This window comes from Lissotriton helveticus, chromosome 1_2, assembly GCF_964261635.1.
Source record: "Lissotriton helveticus chromosome 1_2, aLisHel1.1, whole genome shotgun sequence".
In the NCBI taxonomy this organism is placed as follows: domain Eukaryota; kingdom Metazoa; phylum Chordata; class Amphibia; order Caudata; family Salamandridae; genus Lissotriton; species Lissotriton helveticus.
The window spans coordinates 173,509,976-173,529,437 of record NC_136058.1 but is presented as its reverse complement, the minus strand read 5'-3'; the positions used below and the strand labels follow the sequence as shown (position 1 = coordinate 173,529,437).

General features: G+C 45.8%; 1 protein-coding gene across 2 annotated transcripts in view; it reads right to left on the bottom strand.

Moving 5' to 3' along the window:
* The window catches only part of TUT4 (terminal uridylyl transferase 4), a 1,200,849-nt gene that overhangs the window by 612,231 nt on the left and 569,156 nt on the right, over positions 1–19,462 (bottom strand). For both annotated transcript variants that reach the window (XM_078670586.1, XM_078670594.1), the window contains exon 15: positions 292–1,016. In XM_078670586.1, the coding sequence (XP_078526712.1) occupies positions 292–1,016 (725 nt within the window). The remainder of the gene's footprint in view (positions 1–291; positions 1,017–19,462) is intronic.

Here is a 19,462-nt window from a genome sequence, read left to right as displayed (position 1 = left end):
TGGGTGGATTTATTTGTTTATGATGCTTGTTTTGCTCGCTCACATCACATTAACTATGAATATCCCATTAATGGCTAAATTATGCTAGGTGTCTTCAAAATAGAAATATACATAAACATATAAAATCTATATTGGGATATAAACAGTCCTCTGAGAATTAACTAATTGAAACTGATTTGTGAATACAGTGCATTAATATGATAATTTAACCACCTGGAATATTTCCAGTTAGTCCAATATATCAAATCACGTACATTTGGATTTTTAGACTGGGCTAACTTGATATCTTACCTTTCCAGAGGTCAAAATAAAAGTGTCGAACACATAATGTATCTCCTCTTCGGAGAAGTTTCCTTCATCTTTTAGGTCATGAGTTTCCAACGTGGCTTTGTAAACAGGCGAGGTAGGAGCTGTGCATTTGTTGGGGTAGTCACTCTTCATGGAGTACTCCGCTGAATTGTTTGTGCACATATGTCCATGAACAGCTTTGGTAAGCAGGAGGTTCTGCTCACCACAGTTACCATTTCTTGGCTCAGCTCTGCAATCTGGAGTTTCATCATTGACCTTGTTAAGACAGGTCTGCACAAGAATACAACTGTCATTCAGTGTAGGAGACACAGTTTTAAGTCTGCCTGAATCAAAACTGGAATCTATTGTGTTTAGATTATTATTCCTTATCAAACATTCAGGCCCCTTTATTAAGTGCTGTGCTGGCATACTTTGTGTCCCACTGCATTTAACAATGTCACTGTATCTAGTTCTGTGCCGGCTTTCTGTGTTCTTCTCATTCACTCTTACACCATCTGGAAGGCTACAATTGGTGACAAGTTCACCAGATGTTTCAGACTTTTCGTCCAATTTTTCCGTTTTCTTGGTATCAGAATTATACTTGCTACTATCTTTTCTTTGAGGGCACGCAAAATATTTGTAGGCTGTCCGAAACCGCTCCAGGATGTATTCAAAGACCATCTGGCTGTTCAAACTCCGTGCAACATTCCGCTTTAGTGCAAAAGGATCTAGAAGCAAAGATTTCCAAGAAGTGATTATCATGCAATCAAATTTCACACGAGCAAGCTTCAAACAGCCTTTGTTAACTTCATCACTTGCAACATAAACGGCTTTTATATCTAATGTAATGTGTATAAACTTCTGTTGTATTAAACATTTTGATAATAGCATTGCACAAGCATTCATGCAAATTAGAGGCCTCATGAAAAAGGTGTGACTTTGTATGCCCTTTATAGTGTCCATCAGGAAATAAAGAATATTTATCTTAGGTCTCCAGCCAGCCTGATAAGGTCATCAAGTTCCCAACTGGGAGCTAGTGCCTCCAGCAAAAGAAAATCCATTGCATCAGCAATAGGTATCAAGAAGTTCCCCATCAAGGCAATCTTACGTCCTCACTGAACCCAAAACTAGCAGATTTCAAAGTACTTTATCCAGTGCATTAGCATTAGCAGTTCATTAACTGGTAGCCATTTTGCATGCCCATGTTATATTAAGTTATTATTTTTCTCGCCTCAGATGTACCCAAGCCTTCTTTTTGTGATTTTCTAAAGCTAAGGAGTTAGGTCCATACAGGGTATGGGGTAGGCTGGACCCTATTATATTAGAAAACACAAAAATGTGCCTACACCCAACCAATTTTCAAACACTTATTTTTTTAACAATAGGGTGAACACAGAAATCTTGCGTTTAACCCGGTATTTTTATTTATAGCTGTCTATTTTAGAATTTTTGAATTGTTTTTTAAATTTTTGCAAAGAAGGAAAAACTGTACATTCAATACATTTCAATTTACAAACCACAACTATTAACAAAAAATGAATATTTACATTTCATATACACAATTAACATACATTCCACAAAGTTGTAGTTTGTAAATTGAAATGTACTGAATGTACAGTTTTTCCTTCTTTGCAAAAATTTGAAAAACAGTTCAAAAATTCTAAAATAGACCGGTATAAATAAAAATACCGGGTTAAACTCAAGATATTTGTGTTCACCCTATTGTTCAAAAAATAAGTGTTTGAAAATTGGTTGGGTGTAGGCACATTTTTGTGTTTTCTTCTTTTTGTGATTGGCACAGAAAAACCAGTATCCTCAACAGGATCAGAGGAGAGAATGGGGTGCAGCGGTCAAAATAATGTAAGGAGGGGAAGTGAGCAGGCTCCCTCTGTCCCTGTTTCAATTGTGGTTAATTAGAACATTGGAAAACAAATTGCCCCAACCTAACCTCAGGTAATCCTCCTCAACCTGACCCTCCAGAGTTTACCAATGTCATGCAAAACCAGCTAGGAGAGCCTGACGGGTGCCAAATTTACCATGAATAACCTAACCCCTAATTATCAAAGGGGCACTTATCTGAAATGCATGATTAATCATAACAAACCTACTTCTGGTCTTTTTGATACAGGCACCACTCAGTTGGACCTAGAAATCTCAGACTTTAATTCAACGCCTCTCTAAGGCTTGTCAATGAAAGCAGTCAACATCTAAAATCAGATTTTCCCACTCTATTGCTGAACCTGTTTCTGTCACATTAGGTCCTACATAATACGGCAGAACATAATCTATTCCGACAAACATCTCTTATTTTAAACCCTAATTGCCAAGCAAATCAGTTAGAAGGGGATCTATTTTGTAAACTGAAATGGATGGTCTTTAATGTTAAAAGATGAGTGCATTCTTAAAATTATATCCTGGCTGTTCGTAAATTGTAGTGGCCCAGGTACATGCAAAAGATCACAACCGACTGCTGCCCACACCCCTACACACACACCCCTAAACACACACACACACACACACACACACACACGCACACACACACACACCAAACACACACACACACACCAAACACACACACACACACCAAACACACACACACACACACCAAACACACACACAAACACACACACACACACCTCAAACACACACACACACACACCTCAAACACCTAATTACACGTTTTTATTCCTCAGTCTGTAACTGAACATTCTACATCATGAATTATATTCACGCACACACTTAACGTGACTCAGTCTATCAGGAACCAAAAGGGTTCCGTCATCTCAGACTCACAAGACACTACAGCTCCTCCTGTGTACAATAAAAAGTACAAATAATACATATACACATCACAACTCTTCAATAATTCGTTTTGGTGCTCAAATCTCTTCCCCGGATCTGGTCATGTGAGGCTGCCGAGAAGTGTCCATGACTGGCACTGGAGAAAGAGACATTTGTACAGTCATTGGGGCTCTCCGGATTCTCAGGTGGATAAGTCTTACTTCTAATAACTATTGTTTGTGAATCTCGAGGCGGGTACTTGAAATGTGAAGAATCTTGCATATTAGACTTTCCAGGATGTTGAGTAGTCATCGTGTGTCCCTTACTAGTCACAAGCCTCAGTGGGTCAGCATCAAATGGAGCATCAGATTTGCGTTTCCGTTTCTGCCTGAAATAACTCCTATGAACACTGTGCTCAGAGCACAGAGGCTTCTTTCTACATAGGTCTTCATTTTGCATTTATGAGACAAATCACTGGTGCAGAGTTTATCAATGTCAATCGATCTTTCAGTGGTTCATTGTGGCAATTTGGTTCATATTTACTCTTCCAAACATTAAGGTGGCAGAGCTTTCACTCGTGGTAGAATGGGAAGTTGAGCTGTATGTATGAAGCGTAGACTGAAGAACTGATTTGAGTTCAAGCTTTTCCAGCATAGTGTGCTGTACGGTCTTCTTGAGGGGGGTTCATAAATCTCTCAACAACACCATTCTCCTGTGGCCAGAGATGTGAGCTTTTCTGATGCTCGACATTTAGTTGAGTGAGAAAATCTTTACATTAAAAATCCAAAAAACATCCCATGTTGCAAAAATACTTTCTTACTCCTCCGTGACTCTGTCATGAGTATTGAAAACAGATCTTCCACAAGGGGAAAACGGGAAAATTCATCAACAATTACTGGTAGATGATGTCCACAGTCAAGGGGTCGTAAGAAATCAATTGAAATCTTCTCCCACACATGCTCTGGATGATCAGATATGTTTAACAGATGTGGGGTTGTTTTGGATGACAAACCATTGCACAAATGCAATGCCCATAACTCCTGTTCAACTCTATCATAAAGATGAGGGAACCACACTCTGTCCCGTAGAGCTTTAGTAGCAACAACAATGTGCAGTAAATAACATTCTTACCGCACATTTTAAATTTCTGGCATGCAGGGTCATCATGAAGAGATCGAGTATGCTTTTGCCACAACTGGTGTGTAATAATGTATTTCACTATCAGCAAATCACTACCAGTGCTCATGGCAGCAATGATTAATTCCACTGATATGGCAGCTGGGGTACTGGATTTCACAATGAAGTTAACATAGGTATCAGCTGCTTTAGAAGGAGTGCCATGACACAGTATCGGTACACGTGAGTAGTAGTCAGCAGGGTTTTGATGTTCTCCTGGATGTTGCACAATCCTATAATCATACTCCTGCAATCGGAGCCCCCATCTCTCAATGCAAGGAAGCATCTTGGCTTTAGGTTTGCCGAAAATGGTAAGCGATGCTTACTGGTTGGTGACAACCGTGAAATGCTTTCCATATAGGAACACATGAAAATGATCACAAGCCCACACCACAGAAAGGCTTACTTTTTCAGGATCTGAATAGGCACGTTCTGCCGATGACAAACTTTGGCTAACCATAATGCGTCTTGGAGCAACCCAACCCCACTGGGCTTGCACCAACAACAACCCCCTTCTGCAATTTAGGATCGGTGGTGTTCTCAATTGCACGCTTGAGTTTCGTGAAGCTTTGTTCGCATTCATGCCACCATCAAAATCGAACATTTTGTTTCGTTAAGTCTCTCAGTGGGACACTTACAGAGGCAAAGTCCCGTTTATAATATGAGCAGTAACTACCCATACCAAGGAAGGATTGCAGCATAGTTACATCTTGTGGGGGAGCAGTGGATGACAAGGATTGTAGTTTATTTGCATCTGGTGTCATTCCCCCCGTCAGACAAGATATGACCAAAGATCTTGAGTTTGGTATTATGAAACTCACACTTTGCAGCATTTAAAGTGAGATCGGTATAGGCAAATATACAACATACTTGTGTAAGAGCTGTATCAGGTTTCTTTCGGGTGGCCCCAAAAACTAGTCGGTCATCAATGTAATTCAAAGCATTTGTGACCGGCTGTATTATGCTACGAACGACATCCTGAAAGAGTTCTGCAGCTGATGACACTCCAAAACTTAGCCTTTTATATCGAAATAAACCAACATGAATTGAAAAGGTAGTAATGTACCTGTAAGTTTCTTCCAGTTCAAGTTGGTGATACCCTTTGTTCAAATCAAGATGGGCAAAGACTTTACGTCCACTCAGCTGAGTAATCATGTCCGCAATGTTGGAACCTGGATATCGTTCTCTTTCAATCACCTCATTCACTTGGTGCATATCAACACAGATGCCCACTGCTTCTCCACTATCCTTATTCGGCACTACCACTATGGGTGATACCCATGGCATCGGACCTGTGGATCGCTCAATGATGTTGTGTTTTTATAGTGTCTCAAGTTCTTTCGCAACAGCCTCTTGTCAATGACATGCAATTCAGCAAAGTCGATGAGCAACAGGATGGATGTTTTAATTTATGTGACATTGCACTTTCATGGTCTTAAGTCTTCCTGTCCATGAAACATGGGTGGAATCTGATCCACTATCTCATGATAGGCATTGACATTGTATTTTACAGAAATCAGTCCCATACCAGCAGAAGTGCCTAAACAGAGTAAACATGAATTCGATTAAATGCCTTGCAGGTTACGTATTGGTGCTTGAACTTTTGTCTTTTTGATTCTGCACAGCTATCAATGAACCGTGACTTAACAGTGGCGTCAAAGCAGCCCATGTGTACACTTTGGCTTCCGACTGGGTTAAACGTGGCACTGTAGACAATTCATTGTATTTTCACCCTGCATTAATGTTTATCGAAGCGCTACTGTCTATTATAAAAGGTATGGAGCACCCATTAACTTTCAGTATGATTTTGGGTCAGTGTCCAAATGAATTTCGCCCTTTCACTTGTCAACCTTGCTTCGACCAGCATTCTTCTTTGCAAGAAGCTAATCCTACACACGTACATCGCCCAGAGGTCAACATTGACATCACACACCCATTTGCCTCACTGTTGCTAGACAATGGCAGTGAAGAACTTTTAGACAAGGAATTTGACGACAATCAACCTTGTTCAGTTTCTAATTGCCTCAACTGATGTTGCCACTTGGCCTTGGTTGGAACCACTCTGTAACTTTCTGACATCTATTTTATTTTCTCGACATGACTCTCTTGATCTTTCCTTTGCAAACCATAACAAAATGATTCTCTTTCCCGCATCCTTTGCATAGCTGTCAAATGGCGGGATATTTACCTTTGTGAGAAAAAGAAAATCCACATCATTAACATAACATCTTTAAACATAATTTCTTTTTCTTTGGAGACATTAACTTTATGTGCAACAACAAAAAGGTGGGGTGGGGTCCTAGGGAAATTAGTTTAAAGACCAACGAGAAGAACTTCCCCTACGCATAATCAATAACACAATACTACCTCGGGTCTATATGTTAGCACATGGATTGTGTGGGATGAATGTACAGATACTCGAAAAATATATAACCAATGAGGGGGAATTATCCCTTAAGGACTAGAACCCTCACTCACCCGAATAAGACATGCTTCATCATATGGGTTCCTCCTCCCAGCAGGAAATCCTAGTCCTGCTGGGCGCTACAATTCCCTCACTGTGAGGAAGGAGCTCAGGGATGTTTTCAACAGATGTTCACTAGTGTAACTAGGATGCTAAAATCCCATATGTGAAGGTATGGTGTAGTGTGGGTGCAGTGGCTTTTTACGCGATAGGACACTGGCCGGCACACACTCAGTTACCCTGCACAGCGCCAAGACGCCTCGGCATTAGTGCGCTTTAAAAATACCTTCACTCATTCACTCACTCACTCACTCAGTGTAAAAATAATCAGAAGAAGATTAATAGTGATATAAAACTGCCTAGGAAGATGCTAAACCTTTTTTTTTATTGGGTTGCTCTCACTGGCAGGGTTAAAAAAGCAGTGCGGTGAGCAGTATAGAATTAAAACTACTCATTAAATCAGGTCGACATGTTTCAGCCTAGTGATCAATACTTTGTATCAGTGGCTTTCTTCAGGATCAGAGATATGTTTGTTAAAGCTGCTGCTGCTATTTATAGGAGTGATAATAAAAAAGAAGAAGAAAAAGATACACCAGTAATCCTGCATAGCGATGTCAGGTATTACTGGGAATATCCTCAATTGTAGGATAAAACACCTCACCTCTACCTGGCGACAGCTCAGGGAAGGGGGCCCCGCTCTCTCCGTCGGTACCCAGTCTCGGTACAGAACTGCCAACGGAGGATGTAATATGCCTATACTTCCTATCAAAAGGCATGCAAGACTAATTTATACCGCTTCATTCAAGAACACCTGCCATCAATTGAGTGGTTTTGTTGAAGTGCCCAACCCGGACACCATCCTTTCTTGTATCCCAGCCACTGCCTGAATGTTCACCACGGTGGATCTATTTTCTGCCTTCTCCTTACCTATTCATGAAGAGAGTCAAGTTCGCTTTGCATTCTCATTTAGTGGATTCCATGGTGGAGATCAGTGCCTTAGTGCCCATTCTTGCCACAAAAAAAGATTATCACTATTTTCACAGACTCCAAATATTTGCATAGAGTTGTCCATGATTTTAGGTTTCTGTGGATGCAATGGTGAATACATGCTTTTTAAAGTTGTTGTTTTTGGCCATCAACCTACACAAATGTCCCATGGAAACGCACTTGCAGACAGGAAAGTTGACCTACCTCCCAATGGTGAGGCCACAATATATGTTTTCCAAACTGATGTTTTTCCAGTGCCTATTTAACAGATCTTTCTAGGTTACAGGAGTGGGCATCCAATGTTGAAAAACAAACATGGATTAACAAAACTGCACAAAGGACCCCAGGGAAGTTTGAAGGGACCGCCTTTAGGAGCTTGGAGTCCCCAAAGGTCTTGCTCCCCAACTTGGTCTGCATGTATCATAGCATTGCCCATGCAGGCAAGGATAGTATGATTTGTGTCACAGAGACCCATGGTATGCACTCTTCATTCCTTCTGCTGCACAAAACTATTGACACGCCTATGACATCTGCCAAGCTCACAATACTGGAAAAGGGATCAAGATCACCCTGTTGGCCACTCACCTACCTCCTAGGGGCCCTTTGTCAATTTGCTGGTGGACTTTATTTATATACCCAAGACTTGCTCCAATTCTTATGTTCTTGTGATAGCATGCATATTTTGAGGTGAAGTAAGGTTACACCTGTGTGCTAAATGCCACACTTACTGTGGCAAGGAAGCTATTGGGGCACTTCATTTGCTGGTTCAGGGAGCGCCTCAGCCTTTCCAGCAATTCGGGCACTCACATTGTCTCCTCTGCAGTTCATGAAGTATTCAAAGCTCTAGGAATTAAACAGCTTTCCCACTGTGTTTACCACTCAGATTATTCTAGGAAAGTAGAAAGGTGCAACTCCACTCTAAAGAACAAGATGGAACATATGTTTAGAAACACAACTGAAATGCTATACACTTGGACCTCTGGTCAATCCAAGCCATTCCTTCACAAAGGACTAGATAAACCCATATAGGTGCCCATGGGTGTGAGAAAGTGGCTCTATATATACTGGACAATAAGGTAGTACAGGGTGTATAGAGTCCACCAACCCCAGAGGTATAACAGAGGTTAAAGTCAGAACTGACCTTACTCTCCAAAGTGGTAGCTTGGTCGAGCAGTAAGGCAGTACCTGAGGACAGTGTAAAGCATTTGTTGTACACACTCAGTCAGCAAAAGGTTTCACACACTCAAGGACTGAACTCTAGGTCAATTGTTGTTATATCCTCAGATATAGTTGTTTTATTTTTAGAACCAACAGATATAAAAATATACTTTTCGAGGTACGCGTACTCTCATGTAAATACTTTGCAGAGGAGCAATACGTTTGTACACACAATAGTTACAGGATAGCTAATAACAATACAGTTCTGAAACACACTCTAGCATTGAGCTCAATGGGGTTTTCATAGGAAAGTACAGTTGATTACTTTAAGGATTACTTTGGTAGTTCCAGGACTAGATCTTAGATTCAGTCCTGGGGTCCAAGCTGAAACCAGATTAGCAAAAACGTTTTAGTTACTGTGATGAATTTTCCTAAATATAAACCTGTTTTAAAAGTTGACACTTAAAAACTTTTCCAGGTGATTCTGACAATGTTATCCAATGGGAGGAAATTCAGGTCACAGGTAAAGTACGATCGCGTTACTTTTGTACCCCAGCAGTAGTCTCCTAGGGCCAGCACTGGGGGCTTAACTCAAAACAGGTAGGTAATTGCGTTTCAGTAGTTCGTACGATTTTTAAAGAATATTTGCAGTTTTCAAAAGTAGACACTTAGAAGAAATTTCATAGAAAAGCAGACAACGGATTCCTATGGAAAAAATACAGGTTACTAGTAACCGCGCTAGGGATTACTTTTGCGGTTCAGTACTGGGCTGAAGGGTACAGTACTGGCTTCTCCCCTGATCACAGGTGAGTACTTTCGAATTCTGACTTTGGCTGATTTTATAGGAATATTTTCAGTTTTCAAAACTTCACACGTAGAAAATTTTCGAGTCAAAATGGGTCAATGTTATCCAATGGCAGGTAAGTGAATTACCGGTTTCCAGGTGAGTACTTGGTTGGTGAAGTTAGGGTTTTGGGCGTAGACTCAGGGGTCCCCCAGGGTCAGGTAGGTACAGTTAGTACACCCTCAGCGGCACAGGGGCGGCTGGGTGCAGAGATAGTTAGGCCCAATGTTAGTCAATGAGAGGCTGGGGGCCTTCGGTTGGTGGCGGCTGGCTAGCAGGCCACGTGGCTGTGGGAGCTGGGCTCCTGGTCACTTGCTCAGGGCAAGGGGGGAAGTAGATTTGGACAGAGAGGTCACAGTCAGCGGCACTCGGGCGGCTGGGTGCAGGGTGCTTTTGAGCCGTCGGGCGCTCAATGTTATCCAATGAGGATCTTGACAAAGGAAAAAGGCTGCTGGCTCGGGGACGGTGACTCTCCAGGGGCGACCAGCACTTCGAGAGGTAAGTTGGGGTCTTGGAGCACAGGTAGGTACCCCAAAGAGAGGCACAGGGGACCACAGGGCGCCGGGTGCAGGGTTGTCTTTAGGGGTCGGAGAAGCTTACCCTCGGCTGGTCGCGGTTGGGGTGGCCCCTGGTTCTGAGTCTGCAGGTGTCGGCTGGTTCGTCGAGGAGGGTCTTTGGGCACTGGACTTCGGGTCCCAGTCGCCAGGGGGACGTCCTCGTGGTCTTGGTTCAGGTTGGCCCGGCCCGGGCTCAGCGGGTGCAGAGTGGGCTGGTCCGGAGCTTCCTGGTGGGCACCAGGTGGGTTGTTGCAGCAGAGCCTCTGCTGATGGGAGTCCCAATCTTCGAGAGGGTCAAGGCAGGCAGGTCCTCTGGGTGTCCCAAGGTTGCTGTCCGCGGTGGTCGCCGGGATTAGGAAGGAGCAAGTTCCAGGATCAACAGGCTAGTAGGGCTGGGGCCAAGTCAGTTGTGGTTGTCCTGTTAGCAGCTGCGCGGCGGGTCTTCTTCTTGATCTTCTTTCTTCTTGTTGGTATTGGGATCAGAGGAAAGAAGGTTCAGTGAGCCCCTAAATACTAAATTTAGGGGCGTTACATGTAGGGCAAGGGCAGGGACCAATGGGTCCCTGTCCTGGGGTGAGTACACCTCCTAGCTTGCTCCTCTCCTGGGGGAGGGGGGCAGGAGCCTAGCTGGGATTGGGCAGGACTCCCCATCTACAAGATGGCCGGGGTCTGGGGTTGTGCTTATTATTATTATTTATACATTTATAGAGCGCAAACAGCTACCCACAAAGGGTTTCCCGGCGCATTCATGAGATGGTACTTTGATGCTACAGTACAAGTGTTTTTGTTTTTTTTTGTTTCCAAAAACCTTTATTTGAGTAAGCATATAAAAGTACAAGAATGGGCCTACAACCTCACGGGCTGGCCGCTAATAAGGCACAAGGCATGAATAAAAATGTACACCCGTGGTCAGGCACAAATCGAGCACAAAGCATTACTCCCCACATATCACAGAACAATTTGAATTTTATTTTATACAAAAAGAAAAACAAACACTAAAAGGCGATTGCACGGTAAATAAGGTCAGCCCAAAGAACGGAGGGGATGGTCCACGATCAGGAGAACACACCCAGAGCCCTGAGGCTCCAACAAGATCGGGGGGGAGGGGAGCAGCGGGGAGAACCAGAAATGTAAAAAAAAAAACAGTATGGAGGGGTTCCGGGAACGCTCGCCTAGGGAGATGGGACAACCTCAGCAGTGCCTACAAGGGGAGGGGTGCAGATACCCCCACGATATTCATTCCACTGGCCCCAAATCGTCGTCCACGCCCTGGGTCTGCCCCTGGCCACATAAACCGTCTTCTCACGAAACATGGACCAGTCCATATTGGCCTCCCACTTAGAGACCTCAGGGGGCCTGGAAGCGCCCCAAAGTTGCGCAACATCCCGTTTCGCAACCATGTAACCCAGGGTAGCCCATCTGGTCTGGGCCACAGAATAGTCAGTGGGCTCCCACACATTCAACAGACATCGTCGAGGCTCCGGCCGCAGGGCCACACCAGTCACGTCAGTCATCACCTCAAGCACAGCAGTCCAGTAAGCCGCTACAGCCGGGCACTCCCAAAGAATATGCAAAAAGGTAGCACTCGACCCACAACCACGCTTACATAACCCATCCAAGGAAAAGCCCATCGTCACCAGACGCGGACCCGTGACATACACTCGATGAAGGATCTTAAGTTGAACCAAACGGAGACGGGCAGGAATGGCTACCTCCTTGGGAGAAGAGAGTGCCGATTGCCAATCCTCGTCGTCCAGTTCCAACCCATCGCCGACCCAAGCTTCCCGAAGTCGGACCAATAAGTCCGCCCGATTATTGATCAGTTTTTTATAGATCAGAGAAATAGTGCCGTCAGGAAGATGCCCATCAAGGACACGGTCCTCGAGGGGGGAAGACTCAGGCGGGGCCTCATCAGGAGCCAAAACTGAGGCGAGGGCGTGCCGGACCTGCAGATAGTGAAAAAATTCCCTACCACTCAAACCATATTCCGCCTGGAGGGCCTGGAACGACTTCACACAACCGTTCGAGCACACATCTCCCACCTTACAAATCCCAATCATATCCCAGCGGTCGAAACCCTTGGTAGACCAGAGACCGCCCAAACGTTCCGAGGCATAAAGCGGCGTCGCTAGCGTTAGTCGATCCTCCCATCCCAGACTCACATTCGCGGCTCGCCACACAGTTACTGCAATCCTGGACGGGCCCACAAGATGGCGCCCGGCCGATCGAGAATAAAGCGCTCTATTAAAGTCCCCACCCGGAAGCTGGAGTCTATCCATCTCGAATGCAGGATTACGACCCGGTGAAAACATCACGTGATTAATAGCAGACAACTGGGAAGCCCAGTAATATCGCTTGATATCGGGGAGCGCCATGCCCCCGTCGTACCAAGGGATGGTGAGCTTCGCGAGTGCAATACGCGGACGCCCGTCCCAAATCAATTGCCGTTGAAGACTCTCGATCTCTCGGAAATAAGTCGTAGGGATAGCGTCATAGGAGTTTTGGAGCGCATAAAGGAACCGCGGCAAGGACATCATTTTAAACAGGGCCGCCCTGCCCAGAGGAGACAAAGGAAGCTTACGCCAACGGGCCACATCCAAGCGCAATCTAAGCAACGGGGGGAGGAGATTACGTTCAAAGCGGAGAGATGGGTCCAACGTAATGAAAATCCCTAAATATTTGAAACCCGACTGGACCACCTGGATAGGAAGTCTGCTCGGCAATGGGGGCAAAACACCCGAAAGAACATAAACACAGGACTTGGTCCAATTAATAACAAGGCCCGAGTTGGCACCAAAGGAAGCAAGAACGTCAAATAAAACGGACAGAGATTTACGCGGGGAGGTGAGATATAAAAGAATATCGTCCGCGTAAAGCGAAACGCGGTCCTCAAAGTCCGGAGACCAGCGAATCCCCTTGAGTGAAGGTTCCCACCGAAGCCAAGCCGCCAATGGTTCCATGGCGAGAGCAAACAGTAACGGAGAGAAGGGGCATCCCTGACGGGTACCTCTACCAAGGGTGAAAGGAGCCGAGACCCTACCATTCACCACTACTTGTGCCAGAGGTTCCGCGTATAGTAACTTGACCCAACTAATAAACTCAGGCCCGAAACCAAATTTCTCAAGAGCCGCCCAAAGATAAGGCCACTCCACCGTGTCGAAGGCCATGGAGGCATCCAATGATGCCAAAATGGCCGGCTCCGTCAGAAGCCCCGCCCTCGCAATCGCGCCGTGAAGACGACGTAGGTTCAGAGCCGTGTTGCGATGCGGGATAAATCCGGATTGATCCGGATGGACCAAGTCACTAATGACCGTCAAGAGACGGGATGCCAGGAGTTTCGCCAATACCTTGGGTTCAACATTTAACAGGGATATGGGCCTATAGGAGGAACAAAGATCACGCGGTTTACCATCCTTGGGGATGACAACTATCGTGGCCAGTCGCTGATCATAAGGGAGAATACCCCGTTCCCGGGACTCCAGAAACATGGCGCGAAGATACGGAGCCACCCTGTCGGGACGCAACTTGTACAATTCAATTGGCAACCCGTTCGGGCCCAATGCTTTGCCCGAACGGAGGGAACGGATGGCAGTAGCTACATCATCAACAGTAAAGGGGGAGTCCAACGCCACACGATCTAAATCAGAGACACTGGGCAGGGCTATATCACGCAACAGAAGGCGAGAGTCAGCCACATCCCTCACAGACACAGGGGTATACACCACACGGAAGTACTCGGCAAAACGGTCAACTATTCCAATCGGGTCCGTTACACTCACACCACACGCAGACTGAATCACGGGTACCACACGATTAGCTCTCTCCTTCTTATCCAGCCATGCCAGCAACTTACCCGCTTTGTCACCTACATCATACAAACGTCCCTGTTGCTCCCGAAACATCACTTTGGCAGCATCCGTGACCATGGACTTATAAGCAAATTGTTTCAGACCCAGGGCATGGAGTTTCGCAGACGTGACACCAATTTCCAAATCCTCCTCCAATGCAGAAATCTCCCCCTCAAGATCCACCACCTCTCTATTCCTCGCCCTCTTAGCCTCAACAATAAGGGAGAGGGCCTGCCCACGAATCACCGTCTTAAAAGCCTCCCATAGGGACACAGCCGAGGAAACCGACCCCTCGTTATCCAGAAAATACGCGTCCAAAGACTTAAGCAACAGGCTGCGGGTCTCGGGGGAGGTAAGGTACCACGGATTAATGGGAGCCACCCGGGCCCACTGCCTCCACCCCAACCTCAAAACGAAGCCAGAGCAGAGAGTGGTCAGAGATACCCCTGGGCAGGTGCACAATCTCACGCACCGCTGGGGACTGAGCTGCAGGCATCAGGAAATAGTCCAGCCTAGATAGACTCCCATGGGCCCCAGAATGAAAGGTGTACTGAAGCGGAGTAGGATGCAAAAGCCTCCAGCAATCCACCAAGCCAAAGGTATCCAAAAATCCACCCAACCACTGCTGAGCCGCAGGAGTATCCCTAGGGGGGTGGCGACCGTGGAGACCGGAGAACACCGAATTAAAGTCACCAGCCAGAAAGAGAGTACTATCAGGGAGGTCCAACAAGACACGGCCCAAATCTGAAAAGGTAGAAGTCTGCAAGCCAGGGGGCACATAAACAGTTAGTAAGGAGAGGGCACGGCCCTCATATCGACCCACAAGGACAGCATACCGCCCCCGGTCATCCTGAATCACATCATCAATAGCCAGGGGGAGGGAAGCCCGAACAAGGATACCCACACCCCTGGAACCCGAGGTAAACCCCGAATGTGCTACGAGGCGATAGCCCCACCTATTCATTGCATGACAAACATTGCCTACCAAATGAGTCTCCTGCAGGAAAACAATATCAGGAGATAAACGTCGTATACATTTCAGCACCACACTTCGTTTGATACGATCTCCCAGACCGTTAACGTTCCACGAAACAAATCTCAACCCGCTACCCCCCATCCCACCCGACAAAGCCAAAACCCCCCACCAATGAGCATGACAAAAGAAACATTTTCAAATACAGGATAAAGTCGCCTTGAACACAGAACACACAAACAACAAACATCCCAACCACCCTCCCCCCAAAGAGCAAGAAAACACCCCCCACCCTGCACCCCTGCAAAAAGCTAAAAAGCCACCCCAACCTGCAGTGTGCCTGTCGCCCAAGAACCCCTATTCTACACAAAGACCCCGGAGGAGGAAAGGCTCCGTCCCACCCGCCCCCCGATCAAGACCAATGACGAGAAAAAGAGCATATATCAAAACACATAAGCAGTAGAGGAACCTAGGCATACATCCCTGGAGAAGTTATACAAAACAAGGCATCAGGCAAAGACGAAACGTTCAGCTCTCTACACCACCTTCAGCACCGCCCGGGTGGGCATCGGACTCAGTCTCAGGAGGTCGGCTAGGCAGGGAGTCTAGCCAGTCATTCACAGCCTCTGGCCGATCAAAGAAGAAAGTTCGATCATTATATTCAACCCGCAGCCTGGTCGGAAAGAGCATAGCGTAACGCATCCCCATGTCCCTAAGACGCTTCTTGGCACCACGAAATCCCATACGCTGCTTCTGGACCTGTTGGGAAAAGTCCGGATAAAAGTTCACCGTGGCATTCTCAAAGGCCACCGGGCCCTTCACCCGCGAAGCCTGCAGGATAGCGTCCCGATCTCTATAGTGGAAAAGCTTCGCAACAATAGGCCTCGGCGGGGCGCCTGGCTTGCCCTGGCCCCCCGGAACACGATGTGCGCGCTCCACTGCGAAAAATTTACTAAGGCCAGATGGAGAAAGGTGGTTCTGGATCAGGTCTTCAACCAGGAGATCAACCGAGTGGGGTTCCGGATTCTCCGGCACACCAACCACGCGAACATTACAGCGACGTGCCCCGTTCTCAAAATTCTCCAAGCGCCGGGTCATGAAATCGTTCACCCTACGTAGATTGCCAATCTCCGTCTGTATATCAGAGACGTCCGTCGTGAGGCTGGATGATTTGATATCCAACGACTTCACCTTTTCGTTCGTCTTGGAGAGATCGGCTCGAATTAAATTCACCTCAATTGCCACAGTGTCAAGTTTGTGGGCCAAGGTTTCGTACTGTTGGCCTATGGATTCCCTCATGCCAGAAATGGCGCCCATGATGTCCTGCAAGGAGGGCTCCGTCGACGCATTCACGACGTGGTCAGACGCAGTGGGACCGGGCAGGGCAGCTCCGGGGGACCCCTTACAGTGGGTATAACGATCCATAACATTAGATTGAACCGGACCCCCGCGCAGAGGTGTCTTCGACTTGCGCGTCTCTCGGTCCCCTCTGCCCGCCATTTTGGAGATGCGTCACAAGTAGAGTCACCAGGGTCGACGGACCGGGCACCAGAAATGGAGGCCCCGGGACCAAAGACCACAAGAGGGGCACCACAAGGATAGAGGCAGCCAACTAGGAGAATAGTCCAGCCAAAGGCCCGACCACCGACACGTGTCCTGGCAGCAGCCCTGGCCCGACCCTCTCACCAATGTCCCAGTCTGAGGCAGAATCGAAACCGAAACTTAAGAAGGGGACCCACAAGTCCAATCCCCCTGCCGTTGTTGTTCAACTCCAAGACGGCCACCGAACCTCACCCAGTCCCGGGCGCACCTCGAGGGCGGAGCCCAAAAGTTCAATTCACCATAACTCAGGCACCCGGTGTCCAAACCAATTTCTGTAAGGTCCAGGTAGATCAGCCCAACCTCCTCTATACAAATCCTCGCGAAAAATCAGGATTCATGCAGGATATTATGCCGGGAGCGGCGGGGGTCCGGGGAGCGCTGTGCTCACGCGGCCATCTCGGATGCCCGCCAAGCTCCTCCTCCTACAGTACAAGTGTTGCTTAGATGTTAAAGAGCCAGGTCTTTAAGGCTTTCCTAAAGCTCATATAATTAGTCTCATTTTTGGCTGTGATAGGCATAGAATTCCACAATGTGGGTCCCAAGAAGGAGAAGGATTTTCCACCCATGCGTGACAGTCTGACTTTGGGAGTTACAAAATTCTTCACTGTGGCAGATCGCAGAGCACGAGAGGGGCAGTATGGGTGAACCAAAGCTTGGAGATATTTGGGGTTTTTTTTGTGACAATTTTGTGCATAATGCAAAGTGATTTAAACTTAATGCGATTTTCAATTTTTAGCCAATGAAGATCTCGGATGTACTTGGAAGTAGGAGTAGTACTGGGGATTTTACATAACAACCTAACTGCTGCATTTTGGACTGTCTGTAGTCTAAGAATTGTGGCTATCTTTGCCCCAAGATCTAATAAATTTCCATAATCAAGCCTTGAAGTGATCAAGGCATTGATTACAGTCTTCTTGGTTACTTCTGGCAGCATCCAACAGATCTTCTTTAGCCATTATAAAATGGCAAAACATGTAGCAGACGTTTTAACTGCTTGTTGATGCATAGTCAGAGAGTCATCAATAACAATGCCCAAATTGCGTGCCTGTATCACTGGAACCGGAAGCAGGCCCATTTCTGGTGGCCAATGTTGAGGGCCCCATAGTTCCTTGTTCTTTCCCAAGACCATCACTTCGGTTTTCGCACCGTTTAATTTGAGAAAATGTTCTTGCATCCATCCTGCAATTTTCATCAGCCCACATTTAAGTGTGGAAGGGGTGTCATTATTTCCTGAGGAAAGTGAAAAAAGCAGCTGAGAGTCGTCAGCATAAGAGTACATTTTTAAACCAGTTTCTTCCACCACCTTGGCTAAAGGGCTCATATATAGGTTAAATAATAACGGGCTTAATATAGAGCCCTGTGGCACTCCATGCTTGAAGACTTGAATATCCGAGCAGGCTGAGCGGGAAAAGACTTGAAAAGTTCGGTCCTTTAACAGAGATTTAAGCCAATTTAAGGCGGGGCCTCTGCTACCTAATGAATGTAGTGTCCGCATTAACACAGTATGTGATACCGTATCAAATGCGGCACTCAAGTCCAAAAGTACCAGTGCCACAGTTTTGACTTTGTCCAGCATGAGGCGAATATTTTCTGTAACACCTAAAAGGGTTGTCTCTGTCGAGAAACCTGCCCTAAAAATTGACTGACAGGGGGTAGTAGATCTTGGGCAATGACGAAATAAGTTAAATAACTATTCACATGCTTTTCTAAAATATTGGTAATAAAGAAATAGGTCTAAAATTAGAAGGCAAGTTGGGGTTGGCTCCAGCCTTTTTTAACAATGGATGGATCATTGCATGTTTCCATTCTTTGGGTACCATCTCCTCTTGTAGGAAAGCATTTAAAAGGTCAGTGATAATGACCATTGACTCCTTTTTAAGTTTTTTAAGTATTGAACAGGGTATAGGGTCATTAGGTGAGCCTGATGTGATGGTGTTAAGTAGTTCAATTAGAGTATCAGTACTAAGTTTTGGCCAGTTTTCTAATAGGCTACTAGGGACACAAGGGGACGATCGCTCAATGCTATTTAGAGTATTTGCCATCGGAGTGTTTTGTAGGGAGGTGTCACTTTGATGGCTGGCATTCTGAGCATTTTCTATCCCTTGAGAGATTTTTTCTATTTTGTTAACAAAAAAAGTGGCCAGTAGGTCGCATTTCTGCTTACTTAAATCTGGTGGAGTTTGAAGCGTTTTTGAGCCTGCTAGTTCTTTCACCATTTTAAACAGTGCTTTTGACCGGTTAAGAGCCTCCACAATGGTGGAGCACACAAAATCCTCTCAAGCTTTACTACAAAGCACATGGTATTTGTTAAGTTTATCTTTATACTCCCTTTTTGCTTCCAATGAATACGTTTTTCTCCAAATGCGTTCAGAAGTTTTACATTTGGATTTTTCTAATTTCAATGGTTCTGTGAACCATGGGGCAGGGGGTCGGTGGTTTTTGCATTTAAATGTAGTTTTTGGTAAGCAGGTATTTATTGCTGTCATTAGCCATTTCTGTACTGTTGCCGATAATGCATGAACAGATGGTTCAGAGCATGGAATATTAGTGCTTAAAAGATTATTAAGGGCATCGATATCCAGTTTCTTCCAGTTCTTGATGAACGGAGGTTGTTCCAGTGTGTCCCCGGTCTTTGAGCTGATAACTGGAAGCGAAAAACGAACTAGATAATGATCCGACCAACAGATCGGTCTAGCAGGAAAGGTGGTGATTTCCTTGATATTAGAGAATACTGGATCGAGCAAATGTCCTGCATTATGCGTAGATCCTGTATTAAGCAGGTTT